Source organism: Lepisosteus oculatus, chromosome 1 (genome assembly GCF_040954835.1).
Source record: "Lepisosteus oculatus isolate fLepOcu1 chromosome 1, fLepOcu1.hap2, whole genome shotgun sequence".
In the NCBI taxonomy this organism is placed as follows: Eukaryota; Metazoa; Chordata; class Actinopteri; order Semionotiformes; family Lepisosteidae; genus Lepisosteus; species Lepisosteus oculatus.
Window position 1 is genome coordinate 64,412,406 of NC_090696.1, and position 23,136 is coordinate 64,435,541.

Here is a 23,136-nt window from a genome sequence, read left to right on the forward strand (position 1 = left end):
TTACAATTGCTTTTTCCTCAATTTTTTTGCAGAACTCATGGCCATACAAAGGGAAAGGCAATCCTTATTCAACAAGATTATACCAAACTTGATAACACTTCAGACTGCAATCACAAACATCAATTGATTTTTTTTAAACTAGGTGATCAGAAAGCTTCTTCATAAAGTACTTTCATCTTTAAGGCAAATTATTTTTAGAAAAACTTAAGTCAACAAAAGTTCAAATGGATATTAAAAGTATACTGGATTCATGGTTGCTCTTGCACAACAAAGATTTAGAGTCAAATTAAAAACTTAAAAAGCTGCTTTTCCCTTCAACTTGTTTATTGATGTACTGAACATGAAAAAAATACAAAGTATCCAAACACAAAGAAAATAACATGTACATCCTTTTAAATACTTAACAGAAGAAATTTTATCCCAACAGATGTGAACTGAATCCATATACAACTTCAAATAAATACCAACCTCACATTAAGTGTTCTGATAAACACGGCGGAGTAGAGCCTAATTTTTATGCCTTACCATCAATGCTTTCATAAGCTGCACGACCTTACATTCAAGTTTTTGCTTTCCTTACAAGATGCAAGTTGCACTCAGAAAAATACATATAAAAGGATACAGGAAAAGACTTTATGCCATCTCATAAATGTAACTTACTGGTAAAGAGCATTGAGCGGTCTAGCATGAAAAATGTGCTTACTCACAGCAGCATGTGTATCACAGCATATATATACTCTTGTCAACTATACTGAAGTTTTGATTTCTAGTTTTAAAAAAAGATGCAAATATAAATATACAATGCATAGCACACTGCTTATTATAAGGGAAGCATGAGTACTGATCAGTTTATACAAAGCAGGACATTACAATTATCAGTGCATCTAGGCTAGTCCGCCAGCCTTTATTTGTTCAATATTTGAAAAGCAAGATGTTACTCAGGAAACCACTTGCATTCTTTTTTGATATGGTCAGAAAACGGCATAATTATTCCCCCAAAGTGGTTTAAGCATTATACACCTTTTAAAGTAAATTGTAACAGCATACATATATAGAGGACTCGTATGAAAAATGGCAGGAGATTTGTTCAAAACTGTGGTTTATAACTTTACCACATTTATATATTATATATAAAACAAAAGAAAATAAGCAATGTCACTATAGATTTCTTTTAATAGCGGAAGCAAGACTATCTACAGACCAAACAACCAACAAAGTCAATGCACTGTAAAATCTGGCCCATGAGACAAATCAAATACTGTATACTTAAATGGACAGTGTAAACCTACAGAAAACCAAAAGTAAAACCAAATATGGGACACCCCAAACAAAAATATTTATACAAACACAAAAATATTGGTAAGTCCAATAACTTAAGCATATACTTAAAACTAAACAAAAAACACTTATTTACATAGCTCTAAGCTCAGGTGTAATCCTTCCAATGTTTCATTCAAAATTTATACTAACTTTTCTGCCACTTAAGCAGGCTTTCCTCTCATTTGTACAAAGCAGGTACAAACCACTTTCATTCCTTTAATACACAGACAAAACAGGTCTTTAACAATATAGCAAGTACATCACTAAACACCGTGAGCTCCATCTGAAGGGAATTCATTAGGAAGAACTGATTTATTTTCCCCAAAAAACCTTTTAAGTATTTTCACTTTATAATTTGCATGCTTTTTTTGCTAAAGTAACCTTGGTAATTTTTTTTTTAAAGATTTGTATTTCAAAATAACTGAATGTGAGCTGCTTGTCACATTACAACCAGGATGATCTGACATTCCAATGATGATTATACAAATGAAACCAACACTGCCACTTATTCTAGAATCTTAAGTTAATACAAAGATCTCAAAAGGTAATCGTTTACAGCATAAATCTCTCCAGAAATCCCAATCATTGCAAACTTCCTGGTAAGGTTCAAAAGCTCACAAGGTGTCATATGAAGATATTTCTCAAAGTATCCAAGTCAAAATATTTGTTCCAGGTCCAGTAAAAAGTTTCTCCAAATTTTTCTTTTTTATAAAAATAGATTTTTTTAAACCCACATCAAAGAGGTTCTTAGCTCTTTGGCAAGGTACTGCTTTAAGAAAAGTGTTTTCCAGTAATCTTACAATAAGCAATATTATGCAGCCCACCCATATCCCTACTCAAAATACAACAACCAAAAATAGCTTTACAAAATAAATATGTAAACAAAAATGAGTCTGAATTGAAAATATCTTCTGTTACTCACTTAAGGGCAAAAGCACCAAAGGCAAATGAAGACACAGAAAAAACACAAAGTAAATCACTACACAAAGCCTTACAAGACTTACTCTTTCAAAGCAGATATGTAACAAAAAAATACTTTAGCTGAAACATTTTAAAAGGTCCTTCTTTAAAGAAGGCATCAGAATGCAACATGTCAGGTAAAAAACCTGCTGAATTTTCTCTATTTAAACATAAAGGATATTTAAGAAGTTGAGTCAAAGACTAGCAATAAAAAAAAATCACACTTGTTGGACGCTAAATATTCATTTGTTTCCCTTCATAACACTGACTTACAAAGACTTTTTACTAATGTATAAAGTTTACGTTAACCTTTATATTTTTTGTATAAAGAAAACTGAGGAGACATTAGGCTTTGTGCGTTTTGTTGGTTTTAAATGAAACTTGCAATACTCTGTCCCCGAGCCGATATCCATTCAGGCTGGCAATGGCCATTGCAGCTTCGTCATAGTTTGTCATGGTGACAAATCCAAAACCCTTGCACTTGTTTGTGTTGAAGTCACGAATGACTTTCACGTTGGTTACAGCGCCAAAAGGTCCAAACATCTGCCACAGGATGCTCTCGTCGGCATCAGGAGCCAGGTTATAAACAAAGATGCACCACCCTGTCCCTGCATGTCCTGGGATGTTGATTCCGGCCAGGCTGGTTACTCCGTCAATGGTCATGGGAGAAAACCTGCTGCAATACAAAAGAACAAACCTAGTGTAACCACCGTAAAAAAAAAGTACTGAAAAACTGATTATACTGCACTGTGAACCTGGCTGTGACAGTTGAATCATTAAAGATAAACTGCTTTAAGAAATTACTGTTAAATGATTCAATGACTTAAACTGCTTTGCAAAGCAGTCAAGCAACATACCTAGGTAACGGTTTTCCCAGGACACACAGCAATTAATAGATTTTGATACAGCGCAACAGTATGGGAACTAAACATCACTTATTACCCAAGAAGCAACTCTTTAAAAACAAAAACCTGATGAGCATGAAAAGATGACTGCAAATAATGAAAGCCAAATAGTGTTTGTTTCAGAAGTGAGGAAAGGTGGTAAAAAGAGAAAAGAGTCCTGTAACTGAAATGTACAAAAATAGCGAAGACAGCCCTTCAAAGGCAAAGGCAGGGGGGAGGATTACAAACCCTCTATGAGGTGGCCTTAATGCCGTTTGGCATTGACATCAAGATCTGGCAGCATCATGTGCAGAAAGGCCCCAGTCGAGAAATGAACACTGTTAATGACAGTCTCGCACTGTGCACACTCAACACTGCTTAGCTTCCAAGATCAGACACATTTCTTGCTGCACAACTAACATGTTCTGTACAGAGTGGGCAGAGAATCACAACAAAAATAAGGTACAGTAATTAACCATGTTGTACCAGTTCAAAGAAAGAATTGCTACACCATCTTTTTAAAACAATAGTAATTTGTATAACAAAAGCTAAACTGGAAGAAAAGTATCCTTCAAGATAATCTCTAGAAGAAAAACATTTTCCAATGTAGATTACTACATTAGACAATTTCAATGACTAATTAAAAAATGTAACATCCCTTTACTCAGAAAATGCACAAAAAGCAAAAGATTAGATGAAATTTCAATATTGGCTATTCACATTCTTTGTAACACTTTCATTAAATGAGATGTTTTTACATTAGAAAATGCCTTTCCATGCTTGATAAACTCTTGCTAAGGTCTGTGAGGTTGTCTAGAAAAAGTACAAACCTAATCAATGTCTCAGAGATAGGATTTAGAACCCTGATTAACCCAAGGGAGTCATGTCTGGCTTCCACCCAAGTATGGTCACTTATCAATTCAACATGGACAATTACTGTTTCATGTAAACACCTCCCAACAGTACCAGAAGGAATCCTACATGTCACCAGGAAGGCTTCTGCGGTTCAGAATGTAGTTTGGAAACAAGGTTCCATTCTGATGAAACAACCCTTGACGGATAGCAACTCTAGATTTACTACTGTATGAGGAAAGTCACAATTGATCATACGCGTATGCTGGTTTCTTCTAATACCCAACAGTTGCTCTAGGCAACATTTTTTCCCCAAAGCTAAAATTGCTAAAATTGAAGGATCTGCCAAGTCATCAAGAATTGGATTTTTCTAAGCTTCTGCCAACCACAGCACAAGGGATGTACATTTACCCATTACATATCAGGCCAAAGAAGGAAGTTTAAAGAAACCTTCATTGACAGTTCCAGTTGAGTTTGTCACATGTGTATTTATGTACTGTTCTATTTGTGATTGCTAAAACTGCTCTATCAATGCAATGCCCTTGGACAGTCTTATTTCCATCTATATAGCTTATTTTGCTGAAAAGCAAATATATAGGTAAATCTAAACAAAAACTAGTGAACCTACACCAACCTGCAAATGTTTCATGAAAGGCCTGTACAAACAAATTCTTAGGTATATGCATTAATGCTACTTTCCAGTTTCAGAGTGGTTAATGGTAAATCAGGAAAATCAGTAACAGCACATTTTTAAAAATATTTTCTAAATCTTAACTGATCTTAACAAGCACACCTTAGCCATGAGCTTTGTAGAATAAAGTTAAAAGCACATCCAGTCACATTGTATGATCATACCGGACAGCTTTTCAATATTAAATAGCCATAAAAAAGAGCTCTGTAAAGTTGGCTCCCTTACAAAAAAAGTATTTCCCATTTCATTTTTGTGCCATTAAAAAGTAGCATTCATGCTGCTTTTTTTTTTTGCATTTGTGTCATTCAGCTCCCATACAACTGGGAAGGAGATCCAAACCAGGTACTCCAAGTTTCTGCTATGTGAGTACTTTTAAAAGTACCGTTTTCCTTCCGAGATAGCCAATAGTTCATTTTATATTTCTTTGTGCACTTATGCCTGTTTAGATTGATTTTATCATCCCGCCAGTCCTGAAGCACTATCTACAGTACATCTATAACCACAACGGAAATGCCTGGCCGCACTGCACAAAAGTCGGTGCTATTAAGTTCCTTCCATCTTAGAGCTTGTAGATCACTGAATCATGAAATTAAAGTTTTGGCGCAAGGCGGCTTATTGCAGAGCTGATACCTTTCTGCCCTATATATATATATAACGTCCATCATGCTTCATGATGGTGTCAACTACTGCTTTGAAGCACACATCAGAAACAAACATTCTGTACAGTACATATTAAAAAGAGCTTGAGAATAAGATCTCAAAGAAAAAAGGTAATTGCAGAAAGCTAATACTGAAAGGGTATACAATGGTAGAAAACACCAACTGACAGTAAACAAGGGTATTAGGTTGGACAGGCTGCTAAGATCTCAAATCAAAGCAGAATAAATGCCAGTTTCAATTGCACAAAGGTCATCTGGACACTAACTTCACAGGTTAAGCAACGCCATATCTCCCCCATGCAAAAATAAAACCCTAATTCCAGAATGCAAAACAGCACAAAAGCTACATTTAATGGCATGTTTGAATGGTACAGACTGGCTTGGTTCTCCTGTGCCATGAAAATAACACAGGAGCTGAGTGACATCTTCTAAAACAATTCCTTGTATCTCAAATGAAAGCAGCACAAATACTACTTTTAACAGCACAAATTAAAGCACTGACAGTTATTGTTTGTGCTGTTTGTAGAGGCCACATTCACAGAGCCACAAAAGAAGCTGATATTGTAGGGAGTGACTGCTAAAGGGATACATAATTATTTTACTCTGCAATATTGCCAAGAAATTAACTTAATCTGGATGGCACCCAGAACTAGTAATCAGTCTTTCAAAATTGAAAACCATTTAATGTTCTGAAGCTTAATATTTGGGCCACTTAATGAGTAGCTAACACTTCAGACCTAATTTAATGGACTTAGAAGTATGATCATGTTTTTGTAGATTAATTGAATGGCTTTCTAAAGGCTGGTAACTAAACTACAAGAATGAAGGAGACAGAAGTGATAAAGGATAGATCTAGTCTCAAATTTACAAATACTAGAAGTTTTGTCATTTTTTATTCTGGCAGAGCTATCTTGCTCAAGTTCAATCATCTTTCTTGTCCACAATGTCAAATGTAACAAGAAAACATTTGAACCCATTTAGAATAGGCTACAAGAGATGTTTAAGTATGTTAAAAAAAAGATTTGAAATATTTCTATTGCTTTTAGCCTTAAAGTAAATGGGTTTGCATGTGTACAGTTGCAATTGCACCGTGGGATCTGAGTGCTAATATTAATAGACCTAAATGCATGAGAATTTTAAGCCAGTTTAAAATGCATTCTAAAAATGAAGGAATGTGACATTCATTTCTGGATGCAGCTGGCACCACACAATGTTTTCTGTAACATCAAGTTATGCAGATGAAATGGCTTAAGCAGTACAATTAGTGAACAAATGTCTAGCAAAGTTTTTTTGTCCACAGGAATAAGCCTTAAAGTTTTGACAGCTGGTCGACTTAATACCAGGCCACTATTTTAAATTGCCATGTTCATTTTAGGGAGTTCATTGCAAAAAAAACTCAGATTGTCTAGATTTTGGCAAAAGGTTTATGATAGAACTGATCGATATTATCCAGTGATGCACTAATCAGCTATCAATTTTCCACGATTCACAACAGTTAGTGCTTTGCCCAGTTCTTCTATAAGCTCTGAGTTATTAGTTGTAGGTCTTAAGATAAACATCCAACAAGTTCAATTTCTATACCTTACAAGAATCTAATTCATATCTATATACGAATCTTATTTGTTTTTCTAAATCGAGGTCAAGCACAGAGTGCATTTCTCAAGAAGTCATCTTATACTTTAAGGAGTTTATCACGTTCAGATACCTTATTTTCTGCCTTGTTTAACCTTCTAGATGTTAGTATTATCCCAGCATCATGTTATATTTAGTTGAGTATTCATGGATCCAAATGTTATAAACTAAACACCTCAGAGCTGTTTAGATAATTAGGCATTATAATTACAGCCTTATTGTAGAGAAACCATGTTCATACATTTCTGCAATGCCTTATAAAAATATACACGCTTTTTACCTTTATGTCTTATTAATTGATCATGCAGTATCTTGACTTCTCCAAAAAAAGGGGGGAAACCATTTAGAAAGAATACAACATCTTGCACTATTTTAATAAGTGCAAGATTGACAGATTTCTAGATTTAGATTCAGGATAGGAATCATTAAATAAACCACTACTTTATTTCCACACTGTACAGTTTTAAATTGACCAAAATCATAGGTGCAATAAAGATCAAAAGTCCTACCTGAAAGGCAACTGATGTTTTTAATGTGTATTTATTTTTGCTACAGTTTTAGGGGGTAGAAATTTGTCTTTGGCATCACCAGATTTGATGAACAAAGTTATCTTAAAGTAGGCAGCTGTGTCAGTGTGAGCTGCATTTAACAGTGTAATGTAGCAGTTTGGCTACCAGTTCATCCATCTGCTATTATACTTCAAACTCCACAGCCAGTTTTCTATTTTTTAGGGTGGAATTTGCCTCTACAGTACTTGTTCCTTTATGCCTGACACTTCGCTTTCAAACATTCAGGTATCACATAAAAGCAGGATTTTGTAATTACCTCTTCACTCCATAAGCCATGTTAAGAAGATTGTCCAACCTACAACAAAACAAAAAGACAGTATTAACAAAATCACACCAGGAATACAACTGAACTCAATGGGTGAAGAATTTACAGCACAGGACTTGAAAACCCATAGTCTGGAGCACCAAGGTGTTCTGCTTTTTATTCCAAAGTGAGCACTTTATCAACCTAATTTGTTAGCTGGATATCAGATTAACTTTCTCAAGTTGATTACTAAAACCATCCACATCTTTGAAGACTTACCTAGAAAACATCTTAGAGCCTCATAAGAAGCATTCCAGTTATATAACCATCTAGACCACCTTAGTGAGCAAGCTTGGGTGACAAGACTTAACCCCCCAGGAGGTTTGAAACCATTTATAGTTTACTTCAATCTGTGCTGCTGTTGTAATTCAATAAGTTATAATTAGTGGTATACCGAGTTCTAAAATTATGGCCTATTTTGAAATCAGAACAGCAGCAAAACCTTCAGAAGAATGCAATGGAGTCTTTAGAAGCACAACTCTCCAATTTTAAGGTATATTCTAGTGAAACTTAAAGGTAATACCTATGAATACAACACAGCACATCTATACCACTGTATTATAGGCTCTTAGAACCAGATTTAAAAAAATTAAGTTAACCTGCTTTGCACCCAGCTATAAATGTCTTTACCGTCATGTAACATGGCATTTTATTAGTCAAACTAATACAATAGAACAATTCTACAACTAGTAAAATGGCTCTCTAATCAGTTTAGGTTTTCTTGCCTCCCTTGACCTAGAAAAATACAAGCCTTCCATTCTTTTACTTTCTGATGAACAGGATGACCTTTCGTAAGTTCCATAGTATACTGAATTTCCTCCAATGTTAGTGTACTTAAATGCATCAGAACCAGTTGGGCTACAAAATTTTGGCTGGATAAAACTAATGATAGCCCCTGAAGCAAGGTGCCACGCAATTTTACCTCATTCCATACAAAACCTGACTGGTCTCTTCTGGTCTTCATCAGTCTCTTTGAACACCACACGTTGAGCAACTGCTATAGCAGCCAATTACAATTTTCTGGACACGGTCATTTACTGTACATTTCAGTCCACTACTTGGCAGTTGAAAGCACATATACAAAAATAATCTAAGGCTTTGCACAGATTTTGAATGCATGATGCACATTACAAAATAAGTTAATTCATATTTTTAAATAAACTAAAAGCAACTTTCAGAGCTGTGGATTTTAAAATCTATGATTTTATTTACAACCTTGCTCCCCGCATAACAATTAGCTATCAAGGATCATAAACCTCATGCAAAAAATATACATCTGGGAATACTTATCATACTGATAAATTTTGAATTTTCATGAAATAAGTTACATATGAATAAGCAGTTCTGATAACCTTTTCTAGTATACCATTTCACAAAAACAAATTGTACAATTTTTGCAATGTGTTCTGGGACTCAAGTACCAATTAGTCAATCTAATAACTTATTGCACATTTTTAATATTGTTCACTACATACTCAGTGGCTGCACTTTAATGATGCTATGCACATCTGCAAAATATTCCTAGGGCTACATCATATGTGTAGAGTCCTCTGGGTCTGACCACAGCATTAAAGGCCCCCCTTTTCAGTAGGTTTTACAAATCAATTTCCGAATGAATTTTGAACCGTAGCGCATTTGGGGAAAAAAATGCGAAAATGTGTTGAGATGGCAAATGACTGAAATGTAATCTATGAATCTATGAGGTAGTGTCTTTCCACTGACTATACAGACATGACACAGATTATAATTTAAATTCACCTACTTTAAAAATTCCTTACACAAGTAGCTTTTATCTTCCAAAGCACATCTAAGCCAACCATAAGCATTTTAATTTTTTTTTTAATGTCAAGTTTAGGTTCCCCCCCCAGAAACAGAGCTGGAGATCCATGGCCTCGTTCCATGTATGCATAAATTGAATAGTCTGTTGCCATAACGTGTTTTGGAATTTTTATTCTCCTAAAAATTAAAGGCATACTACACGTGTAACATTCATGATTAAACATTGTCAAATGGTTTATTAACCAGAGAAAAGACAGCTGCCTATCGCATTAACCTTAAAAGGTTTTGAATTGTTAAGTTTGATTCCCAATTTAAAATTGAACTTTTGAACCATCCTTAACAGCACTTTACCCTCCTACTGCATCTCACTGTTAGTCTATATATAAGTTATGTTTCAAATTGAAACTGTTTAAATACATTCCCCTCTTCCTTACACAAATTATATTTCAGTGGAGGAAAATGCCCCATTTTAACACTTCTTAATGAAAAGGTAGCTGAACTACTTACAGTAGCTATATTGAATATAATAATAAAATTGAAAAAAACATACAATACTGTTATTCAAAACAGTACTAGGAATGCGGTCTGGAGAGGAGCGCTTCATAGTATTATGAAGAACAAGCTTTTCACTTCTGGTCTGGAAGAAAAAGGCTGCTAACATCCAGTCTGACATCAGGTTTGATTTAGAGTAGTCATACTGAAATACATTTAACCATCACGTGCGGCAATAAGAGCAAGGCCTTACCTGAACCGCTGAGCCTGCTGTGCCAGGGGTCCTGGGTACCTTCTATTTGGGGACTGGTACAGCTGTGAGAGCAAAGCCTGGCTGGTTTTCTGGCTTGGGTTGTTTGCAAACTTGACTGTGATTGGTTCTGTGGCACCTGGTGGCTTCTGACCATTAAGACCCTTAATGGCCTCTTCTGCTTCAATTCTTCGATCAAATCGAATGAAACCAACCCCTCTGGAGACCCCTAAGAAATAAAATCCATCAGGAGAGGTGGGAAAACGTTAATTTGGAATTTCAACCCACTGACCAAAAAGCTATGCTAATTCAAAATTGTTTATGGGGTGTACAAAATTCCATTTAAAAAAAATATTTATAAAATTTCCTTAAACGATGTTACCAAAAAATTCAATCATTTTACATTTCTGCTGGGGGTAAAAATGTTCATTTCTGCCTATTCATAACTAGGAAAAAATGTTGCTTATAACTGAAAGTAAAACAATTGAACAAAGCTGTACTGTCAGAGCTTTCAGATATTCTACCAAGCTAAAAGGTTCTCCTGTAACAATTGGAAATTGGAAATTGCCATTTCAAATTCAGACTGCTCTAGTTAAAATACAGTGGAGAGCCTGTAGGAGAGTCACAGAACCCCCAGTGTATCGCTGGGACTGGAAGGGTGGGGGTAAGCATATCTAGTCTTTCCTCCTTTTATTCCATAGATGCCAACAGAAATGGCTAGTATTGGTAGCTCGGCCTGTGGTCAAGATTAATTCTGTTGTGAAAAAAGAAACATCTGAAAACTACAACAGCTGTAGGTAAAGCTAGGTAATATTTTCCCCAGTATCCTTTCATGACAAATTCAATGCAGTCATACAGTGATTAATGCATATTATTTGAATAAGAATACTTAGACTTGCTACAAGCCAACTTCATTGTATAAGCAACAAACGGGGCTCAGCACAGAAGAGCAAAGCATCACAGCTTTCTATAAAATGGCTAAAAACAAGCCAAAATATAAAGAGTATCTCTAAAGAGTAACTGTGGGTAAATCCAAGTGCAGTTTATCCACATCATTAAACAACTTTTCTAGCATTGGTACACAGGTGTTTTTAAGCACTTTTGGATTCCTTAACATACTCTAATAACCTCATCTTGTAACCTTTATATACTTAACTTTCTCTACAGTTAGGTATACAAGCTGCAACAATTTCCATTTAAATAAATGCTGAGACTGCAGACAAATATATCACTCACTTTTGAATTTAGTAAGGTCCTTTTAAAATGCAACAACTCATCCTTGTGGGATTTTGCTACCCAGTAGAAGAATGTGCAGGGTACACTGCACATTAAATTTAAGAATGAATCCTCAGGTACTAGTGAAGCACTGCTGTTGGTTATGATACTGGGTTTAATTTCAGCTTGGCTGTTGAGAACTAGTGAAAGCCCTCTTACATTCTTGGTAATGAACTCCAATATTCCAATATAAATTTGCCATTTTCTTCAGTTTTTTCTATATACACAATTTATGCAGTAAATTGCATATAGGGGTCCTAATTGCACCCATTCTTAACTGCATCAGCACTCCGAATAGCATCACAAAAGTTTCAAATGGGAGTTTTCTCATATACCAACACTGGAGGTTCTGCTTGAACCAAGTGTATTTCTGTAATAAAAGGTGCATAAATACGTTTTCAAACTTATTCTCAATTAAACAGCTTGGTAGGCCTTAAGCAAATTTGCAAAGATGTGAAAAGTGAACCACACCGGTGTGCAAAGTTGGTAGACTTATCCAAAGACTATAAAAGGCTCAACAGCATTCAAACAGTATTATTTGGTGGAGGTTAGTTTTGCCATCAACATTCTGGGTTTTTAAATTTTACCTCCCACCTTAAGCGTCCAGTTTGATCAAGTTTTAATCAAACATTCACAAAATGTTTACATTTGTATTTCAACTAAAAATACTGGAAGGAGATATTTACAGTACCTTCATGGCACTGTATGCTTCGAAGTACATCATACAGTGTACATGTATCACGACAATGCATCTAACCAAAAGTGCTTCAAAATACACCTGCAGAAAAAATGTTTTGCTCATCTTTACAGGGGGGAAAAAAGTTGGAGAACCCTTATATTTTTGCTTGCATGAGAAATCAGAGAATGTCAAGTCCAGCTTCTAATCCAACTTCAAAGTTAACAGATATCCCCAGTGAAAGTGTGAAAGATTGAAGAGCCTAATTAAAATGAATGCAGAAATTCTGCCTAGTGACTTACAGTATGATGCGTTTTTTTCCTGCATATAATTGCTATAGTGTAAGCAATATACAAGCATAACACAGTAGCTTGTATTTTACAGTTATACATAAAGAGCCTGAAATTCTAAACTAAAACACTGATTTTTTTTAACCATGGCCCAAGCAGTACTATCCAAGAACATTTTTCAACAGCTAATATGTACGGTATGGGTTGAATTTGACACTTCACGTAGGTACACTTAGAAAACCTGAGGAATCATTTTAAATAAAGGCAGAATTCAACATTCCTCCAACAACATAACTCAGCATGAGAAACCTAGCCTACAGGCATGCCTTTCTCAAATAAAACAACCTGAAAATTGCCTTAGCAGCAATTACCAGTCTGAGCCTTGTCCATAATCCTCGCCTCAGAGAACATACTGTACATTTCTGCAAAAAATTCATTCTTTTTATAAAGAGATTCTGTTTATTAGCATTTTATAAGGAGCACCGGGACTCCATTTTCACATAGCAGCTTGGAAATGGAGATTATAGCAGCTGTAGATTTATTTTATTACTCGCCGTGAAACAGGCATTAAACCCGTACCTTCAGGGGGGTGGGGGGAATTACCAAGTCTGGCTCCACATTCTGCAATCTATTTCCATCTATGCATATTTATGAACATTTCCAGCAGAAAATTGCATTTTCAAAACCACATATCACAACCTTTGATATATTCTGGAGGCAAGAATACTTCATTGGAAAGCAGAATTTTACTCTAGCTGCCAATCGGAGAAAGTGAAAAAGACAGCACCGTGCTGCCTACTCACCAGTCATTTGGTCCACCAGAATACGAGAGGTAATGATGCGTCCATACTGAGAAAAAAGCTGCTCTAGTTCTTTCTGAGTCATAGTTTTTGGCAGTCCACTGACGTACAGATTTGCATCTCTTATGGAAGCTGAGCTTGGACGGGCATAGGACACCTAAAGCAGAAGAAATTAAACAAGGATCATTTTTAGCGCTTACCGATCACAAAATGTGGACTTAAAAGACTGTAGATAAAGTCATCAGCAAATGAAAACCCTCAGCATCTTTCATATGCTACATGTTTTATACATTTAGAATATCACTCTTCAGCAATGACTATAAGTCACCATTGGGAAATTCAGAACCGAAAGACCAGATGCATTGTTTTTTTTTTTAAATAGATTGCTTCAAATTATTGTTTAGGAATAGTTTGCATTTCCTTCTACAACTTTTGCATCCTTGATCAGAGTACAGTGCGAGTTTTTAAAATCCACCACTAAGCTCATTTCTACAGCCACAGCAATTTAGAAGGCAACTTCAACAAGAAGTTGAACATCTTCACTGCCAAAGAGATCTCAAATCCTACACTGTGCCAAGATAAACCTTGAGAGGTTTCATCCTAGACTGCTAGATAGAAGCTACAGCTCGGACACAACTGGCCTAAACCCAGACTGTGCCACTTTCTGAAGAACTGGGAACAGAAAAGCAAAATAAACCAAACAATTGCCAGGACTAGCCAGGGAAGAACTGGCTGTGATACATGGCAACAGACTGATGTCACACACTGCGGTGAATATTTGCACTGAGCAGAAAATGGAATTCTGCACTTTAAAACACACTGTCCAATACAACAACAAATTAAGGATTTACAAGATAAGCTATTAAAAAAAGGTTGAAACCCTTGCAAACATGTTTGTAATCCAGTCAACACCACTACTCTATCTCCCTAGAAAACAGTAAAAAATGATCACATTTTGCCCCTGTGCAGTGAAAACTTCAAAAGATAAAGGGTAAAGCCTTAAATATTTTCAACTGATCATACATCTCAGCTTTCATAGAGTGAGGTGAATGAAACTACTTTATACAGTTTTCAAACCCATAAATAGCCATTTCTAAAAAGACTATATAAAAGAAAGCAACACTTGTGCTTTTGCCTTTCAGTCAAAACAGATGAGGGGAATTTACAATCATGTTATACTGGCCTGTTCGTATGTTTGTGTTCTCAGCTAGTTCACTTGTCTGGGTGATGGCCATCTTGGGAGCTAGAGAGCAGCCAATGGAGCAGGCTGCTGCCACAGGAACTGCCCCTTTCAGCAGGCATTGGTAATGACACCCTTTAGAAGTAGTGGAGGGAACCCCAGAGATCTAACATATTTCACAAAAGGGCTGGGGTCCCTTTCTCGTCTAAGAAGCCCACTCCCTTCCATTTATTCCTTCATACTATTGGCAGCAACACCCTGGGGAAGAGTGCTTTCCAGTCGTGGGAGAGCCTGTCAAAGGGACCTCTGTTCTAATCCCCATTTCTATTTTCTTGTATGAAGACGGCACACCCTGTATTTAATTCACTCAGATCCTAAGCCTTTTAACCTACTGCATCTACAGGTTATATTCTGAAAAGAACATTTTACAATGAAAATAAATCTTTAGATTTTTAGCTTAGTTTTTACTAAATTACCCTTGTGTTACACTTCCATTCTGCAAATAATTGTGGGGACGGATGTTAGTAGAAGGCACATGGACGTAAACTTCCATATTTGATGCGTACGGATTCACTAAACTGAACAGTTGCCTTGTCATCGGCAGACCAGCCAATGTTGTCGAAATCCTCATAAACAATCTGATTCATAAATAAAAGAAAATTAAACCTATTATCTAGGTAGTTAAAAAAATACTTTATTTCTGGAGTTCATGTGGTAGACCACAAATCAGCATTTATGCTGCCAGGAAGGTCAGGCATTGAAATTAAAATACACAAAAGAGGATGTTCAAATACAAGTGTCCTCATTTATTTGTGAACACTAACAGGATGACAAAAAAAGACAACAGAAAATGAAAATGCAATTCGCAGGACATGAGATTTACCTTATAAAGCCCACATGAAAAGGCAGGATCTGTATACTGTAGAACAAACCTGTATTTTTAACCCAATGCTCCTTATACAGTATAAGAGAAATGCATTGCATGATTGGTGTGAATTCTCAAAATTAGTAATTAGTCAATACACTGCAGGATTAAATGAATTTTCTTCAAAATAAGGATGTGAACTGGGTATTTTAAAAACAAATGCGGAATGCAGGTCTACAACAGAATTATACTAAACCCTGCTAGTATACACAGAATATTCTATTTTGACAATCTTTTTGCAGTTTAAATCTAGAAATTCTGCTCAACCATCCATGCATAGAAAGGTTGAAATAAATCTGGATGTAAAATTCCTGGATTAAAAACTGTTCTTGATGCATCTGTTCAGCACTATATAGTAAAACTGGAGATGAAAGGAGTGGCAACTCCAGAGTAACAAAACAGTCAAGCAAGTCAACCAAGCTAAAACTACAGTACTTACGGCCTTTCCTCCACCCCACTTTGGTCTTTTTTCCACTGTACAGGAGCCATGCTGAGATCACACCTCCCCAGAGCGCCCTAGTTCTCAAACTATTAACTGTTAAACTGCAGTTTAGCAAATCTCTTCATTTCAATTTGAAACCACCACAATCATTATTCCGTCCAATTCATCTTTACAGCAAACATGAACTGCCCATGATCTGATCAGTTGGAATCGGACAGTTCCATAAGTCTGATGTCTAAAATATAGTCCAACACAAAATCATCTCAATCTTTTAATGGTTTTATTTCAACTTGCATACAGTACATCTGATCAGATCATCCAAACAATATAAATTGCTCTGTGACAAACCTTAGCCTCCGTTATATACTGTACCCAAACCAATACAGAAAAGCTTATTTTTGATTAATGGATTGTTATAGTTGGGGTAATTTATAACTAAATGTAATAAAACTAAATAAGGCATCGGCTTACCAAATACCTTAACAGCTTTAACAGTTGTGACTGACCACCTCACTACTAGATCAGAACTGCATAAAACTTAAATACCAAAGCCAATTCCAAACACTGGAATTATCCCCAAAACTGAACCTAGAAAGACTATTGTAAAAATCTCAGGATTTTGATTATCTTTATCAATGTTATTTTCATTTCAAATGGTAAAACAATATTGATTAAAATAATTAGTAGTTTCCCCATGCTATTCATGCAACCCTTGTGCAATGCCTGCTATCTAGTGCTGCAAGTTGAGCCTTAGAGACTTTTTTTCCCCATACAAATCTTTTATATTTAGGAATGGTGATTGGACTTGTTGGGTTCTGGGCTTGTACAAATACCTTTGCATGCCCTTATGCTTCCATACTCTGGGGTATGCAAAATTTAGTTGTGCTGCTCTTTAAGGTAAAATATTCTGACTTGTATACTTTTTATTTGGAATTTGTGTGCAAAGACCTTCTTAAGGATAGTTACTGTATAAATATACTATACAGAGAATGGTTGATAAAAACAGTTTTACATCCAAAGAGAGGTATATAATTGCAAAAAAAAAAGCAAAGAATTCAGAAACTGGACTTCACAAGCCTGCCTTCTGCAGTGTCCATTTGTTGAGGTTTCCCATTTCACCAGGTTAACGTATTTACCAATTCTAAAATATAATTTGCCAGCTTCACATTATGGATTTTGTATAGCTAAGCTGAAAGCTGCTACAAGTTAAAGACCAGAATAATTCATTCCAACTTTGCACTGAATATCAGGAGATGCTGGGGTCTTTGGGACAATGGCTTTAAGGCTCCACAGGATTCAAGTCCAAAGACTGTTGAACTCGATACGAGGATATGCAAGAACAGAATATTCCGCACTTCCAGCTGTTAGCAACATCATGACCAAAGAACCCTATTAAGACCTCAGAAAACTCTTGCTGTTTCAGCATACATTGTGAACTAATTTTGTACTATACACCCACAGCCCTTTGCATTAAGCACCTCTCCTGCTCAGTCCTGAATTCAGCTTCAATTTGCACTACATGCCTTCTGCTTGTGGTCTTAATAGGGAGTTACAAAAAAAACACTTGGATTGACTTTATAACCATTACCAATTTACAAAGTATCTACTGATGAGGCAACAATCATTTTCTACAGGAAGATAATGAATTCTACTTGTTCTGAAAGGCATACATTTAATGTCAAAGCACCCCAAGCTCATATACCACACAATACATATGCTTTGCAGCTGTACAGCTCTGTAAAAAAAAATACATACTGCGTTTTCATTAATGCTCTCTTGCTTTAATGTGATCTTTTGACATTGAAAAAGGGTTGACAAAGCAGTATCCTATACCACTGTTCCTCGTCAAATGACTTTCAGAAAATGAGAAAATACTAAATGTAAGCAACAGAGAAAAATGAAAATATTATGCAGAACTTTTTGGTTTGTTCCAGGCTCCTGCAGCTTGAGATTCTTATTTTCTAACTGGCTAAAGATATCTTGCTGTTTGACGGATTCAGGTCTACAACACTGCCTTATTTTATCTACAAAATGCAGTGCAGAGATAATTTAATTGCAGTGTCAAGATTGCTAAATGGTTCCGCACAGTGGCCTTCTGAACAATCCCTTCTGATTGATAGTATCAATACATTTCACTTGCTTTAATTAAACCTCCAAGTAAGATCCCTTTAGCTGTAACCAGATCAATAGACACCCCTCCCCCTAAGTATCTGGACTGGAGGGAAGAAAGCCAAGGTGAAATTGTTTTTTACCTCACCTTCACACTTCACTTGATGCTAATATTTGCAAAATGCTTTTTACCACCTTGCGGGTTTATTTACACTTCTGACATGCATCTTGAGAACGTGTAGTATGGTGCCCTTTGTTCTAAATGGCCACTCATTCAGTGCATTAAAGTCTTGATTATAATCTCTTCCTACCGTAAACAAATTTACAGGCAGCTAATTAGAGGTTTATATAGTCAGATACATGAATGCAACATCTGCAATGAACGTGTTAATCAAATAAGACAAAACAGCTTTATATTGAGTACAGCAAGTAAATGGTTTTCACCTTTTAAGGCATGATAGAGAGGGAACAAATTAAATGCTCATTGTAACAGTTTACAAACCAAACAAGACCACCCTGCTTGCATTGAAGATGCATAACTTGTCTTCATATAAATCTCTGCTGTTTGCAGTCAAATACACACTCAATTTTTACCAATGTCCTCAAATCCTAGCCTCAATTGGTTCCGAAATAGTCCCCTGATTAACCTTTTGATACCTTTCAGGATTTTAAATGGTCACAAAATCCATTACCAGTTTTTCTGGGTGAAAGCAGACAATCCTTTTGGATGGGTTTTAAGAATTAACCTTATCCCTCATTTTTTACTGGTTCTCAATATAGCAAGCATACATCAGGTAAACCAATTTGGGTTTGACAACTTGCCAGATGTATATACAAACTCCACATGGCAGCCTTAAAAGAGCAGTTCTGATTATTGCACACGACAAATTCTGCTGACAGTTAAAAGTAGGCTATGGCCAAGCACAGTTTTCTGAAAACCGAAGACATCCAATTTATGCAGAAATGCAAAATACTTCAGTAAAAATTATAAATTTCACATTCACGTAAGGATGCTGAAACAACTTGTGAACTTGATGACAAATTGCCTAGCTGGTTTCGTTAATAAAGAATACAAAATGGAAGCAAACCATGACTTCAATTATTTGTTTTAATGTAACTTCTCAACTGTAGCAAGTGGATATTTACTGTAGCACCTATTCATATTTTAAGTCTAATTTTAAACTCTAAAATTGAATTTTGTTCAATACCTTGTAAAGAATAGGTCTTTTACCAAGATAAAATAAGGGTAGCACAACCACAATGGGAAGGAGGAATTAATGGGTCATTGTTCATGTAAGCAAGTCAACTTTTAAAATTTGCTCAAAAGTGATTTCTATCATATCATAAGCAAGGCTTAATTGTTGAAATCAAGTATTCTTATACCAATGACAACTGTAGTACATAATTCCCCCTTCCGCTTCTGAAAACCCCACAGTGATTGTAACCTAACAAAACTCCAAGTACTTTAAGGTTAACAATGAGTTGACCAATTTTACAGAACATTAAAAAAACGAATGGATTACACCTGTAATCATTGTACAGCTACGAAGCTCATGCCTGCACTGCAACAATGAGAACCAAGCACCATTTTCACCCAAAAAACGCAATGGTACTCATTCCCAAATCGCTCTGACAGCCCTGCAGTGCCCATGACCGAGTGAAGAGAGACTGGTGGAATGAAACTGCTCTGACAACACTGTGGACTTGAGAAAAGGTGCTGAGAAAGTTCCTGGCTGGCTGACGAATAACACTAGAACTGGAAGTATGTCAGGGATCAATATGCACTCCTAAACATCTACAGTTCAAACTAAATGAAGGCCAATTACCACCTTTAAAGAAGAACCCTTTGTGTCCCCACAGCATATCATACATCAGACAAAATATCTTCAGACACTAAAGCAAAGATTCTTACAAGCTACAATCTATTCTAACTATAATGGGATTCTCTAGGAAATGCACTACTTTCATAGTTTTTTGCCAGTTTTGAAACTTCACAGGTCTGACGCAGTCTTCATATTTATCCACTTGGACCTTGCTTTAAAACCTCCTGTTTAGCCTCACTTTTTGTACCATCTTCAGAACAGTGTTCCACCAATATTTTAAGATATTTTTCCCCTCTACACGAGACATGTCACAGTACACACAAGCTTTAAATGGCAAGCTGCCAGAATGTTCCCTCCTAAAAAAAATTGAAAAACCGAGGGATTCATATAACAGAAAAGTTGCCAATTCCAAGAAAATGAATCTGAATCCAAAAGCAAGTGGCTGTTATTGGTCATATCTACTGTTGACTGATCAAGGACACACTGAAAACCCTGACAAAGATTAAGGAGCTATGCAATATTACTGCAGAATCACTTAAAAGAAAGAAATGGTATTGACAAGCAATTCAAATTAAGAAAATGCACACATCTCTAATTATGGAAGACTAACAGACTTACTAGACTCAATTGTGTTGTCTTGTGTGAAGACCTGCCAAGAGACACTAAAGCTCACAGTGAAAGGAAAAACAATCTACAAAAGCTAATGTATCTATTTAGCATTACTAAGGGTCTGGAAAAAGCCTCCAGGAAGTTAAAAAGTTCAAATGAAGCAAAACATGCAATTAAATGATGCATAGTTTCATTTCTCAACTTCAAGTACATCAGCCATGGAATTTCTAGAAAAAGCATAAGACTGGACCTCGCACAAATCCAGCAACTACTGGATAGTTTATTTCTGACTTGTACAGTATGTATGGAAAATCACCCATTTATAAAATTTGAAACTGGAGGAGCATGTCTTCCAACACACCAACCTACAGACTCATTTGTCATTTGAGAGATCACAATTCCACTGTCTGACAGGAGAGAGAGCTTTGAACAGAGGAACGTAGTGTTACTTTTATGCCTGCAGGCAACTGGCAAGCCGCAGGAGATGCTATCTGCCAGATAAGAAACAGGTCGTCTCTGGCTAGCTAATTCCAGTCTGCTAACTGCACCTTAAAATACTTTTAACATACTTCAACTACTGTATTTCTTCTGCAGTATGGAAGCCTCTGTAAAACTAGTCCATTTTTGCTGCGAACAAATATGCCTTTAATATTATATCTGATTTTATGCATAAAAGCAGCTCAAGTACAGTTCTTATCAAATTCAGTGAAACATTAAATGAAACAAATGCAACTGGCTTCAATACTCGTATTTAAATGTCTCCAATTATAAAACTGAACTTCAATACAAACCTGATCTTTTTAAGTTAATAAAACTCCATTAAATTGTTCTGCAGTAAACATGTCTTCAACTAAGGAGTTCACTGAAATGATAGTGGGGCAAAAAAAAGATGGCTACGTTTTCTGGGGACTGCTTCAAATTTTAACACGAAATATTGTTAAGCATTTTAAGGACAAAGTAATAGACTACCTGTATAGTAGATGTAAAAGCCTTTGCAACTTAATGTGGATATTTTGTATTATAACAAAACTCAAAACATGTCAAATGTGCTGAAGTAAGTTTCTCAGACACCTAGGTAGTTTAACTTGTCTAACAAGGCAACTATTTTCAAATTAATCTGCACTCGGCTTACCTTTATTGTTTTGGTCTGAAGTCTCAGGCCATTTAATGTATTGATGGCTTTTTCAGCATCTTTAGGGTCCACATAGTTCACAAATCCATACCCTAGGCTCTGCCCTGCAAATAGAACAAATAATTTTAGACCGAGTTCTTTAATATTGGCCCACTTTCAAATGAAATGCAGAATTTTCCCCCAGAACTAAATCTGTTAATGTGAATTTTACAGGAAATTGAAGATGTGACTAGTTTCCGAAACAGGAACCCCAAGCCTGCTGTATCTCAGATCTACGTGAATGTATTACCAGCCTCTTCAGCTTTAGGACACTAATTTAGAAAAAAGGTCCAACACCTTGTTTATCAACACACAAATGTTATACTTTTCCTATGATGGGATAAGATATTTATAATAGGAAATTTCTAGTATCCTATTAATGTGAACACGCACCACGGCAGAAGCATGACCAGATTAACTTTTGTTTACGATCTTGCCCCCTTAAATTTGTTGGGGTTTGGGAACTCTAAGACTATTTTTTCAGAAACTTACTTTTGGATGTGTTTCAATGGATTCATTTTCACAACCATTTGAGACTAGTAAAATGTTCTATTACATATCAAAGTGTTTAGAGGAATAAAATGTTTCCAATACAAAAAGTCATGATTCTTTGAGGTACTTGGTTGGAAATTTAAAGAGAAAAGGAGAGGAGGCCAAATTGAGTTATTGGATGAGTCATATTACATTTCATAATCTGGAATTCACTGGAATAACCGTGTCAATTTAACTGAATTGATGACCACGAAAACAAGCAGGACATCCATTTAGATGATCTTCCTATGGTATACATATTCCATTGCTCAAAAGTGTCAAGCTTAAAATTAAGTCTAAACATGCAATTTGAGAAGGAAAGCCTATTGTTTAGCTTATACATTTTTACAAAACATGCCAATAAAAAAATCTCCAAAACCGGAGGCAGTTTTCACTGTTGAAATCCTTAAGATTTTCCAGATCATTACAGATTCAATATATAAAATTTGTTCAAATGAATAAAATATCCAAAACCTGGGCTGAGTGACCATCATTCACAAAACACTCAATTGTGCCACTTCACAAACACTAAGTCTTTAGTGTAAAATGTTAGTCCTTTTATGAAACTGCAATTTCATAAACTATCAAATAGAAATTTAGACATTCAAATAGCATTTGAATTTTAGTATTAAGCAGTACTTGTGAACAAAGTCTAATAAGCAACATAAAAATGCACTACCATGAGCTTACCATTTCCAAATCTTTTAATGTGAAATCTTATTCAAATTCCAAGCACCATTTGACTAATTATAAAGAAACCGTATCTTTCCATGTTTCGCTTTCTAAGATGGCAATCACTTTTTTACCAGGAAACATGAAGTAGGTGGCTTCTGCAGGTTGAGGTTTAGTACATGACAATTGTTCATCTTTGGACAAAGTAAAACCATTCCCTTCTCAGCTCCTGATACAAGGT

At 35.8% G+C, this 23,136-nt stretch overlaps 1 protein-coding gene across 8 annotated transcripts in view; it reads right to left on the reverse strand.

Moving 5' to 3' along the window:
- Positions 1 to 379: 379 nt before the first annotated feature.
- The window catches only part of elavl2 (ELAV like neuron-specific RNA binding protein 2), a 78,661-nt gene continuing 55,904 nt past the window's right edge, over positions 380 to 23,136 (reverse strand). For 6 of the 8 annotated variants that reach the window (XM_015345346.2, XM_006629893.3, XM_006629892.3 and 3 more), the window contains 5 exons: positions 21,654 to 21,757; positions 13,437 to 13,590; positions 10,396 to 10,621; positions 7,824 to 7,862; positions 380 to 2,956 (listed from right to left, as the gene is read on the reverse strand). In XM_015345346.2, coding sequence (XP_015200832.1) covers positions 2,626 to 2,956; positions 7,824 to 7,862; positions 10,396 to 10,621; positions 13,437 to 13,590; positions 21,654 to 21,757 — 854 coding nt within the window. In that variant the 3' untranslated portion in view covers positions 380 to 2,625. The remainder of the gene's footprint in view (positions 2,957 to 7,823; positions 7,863 to 10,395; positions 10,622 to 13,436; positions 13,591 to 21,653; positions 21,758 to 23,136) is intronic. The other 2 variants (XM_069191225.1, XM_069191222.1) reach the window with 1 other exon arrangement.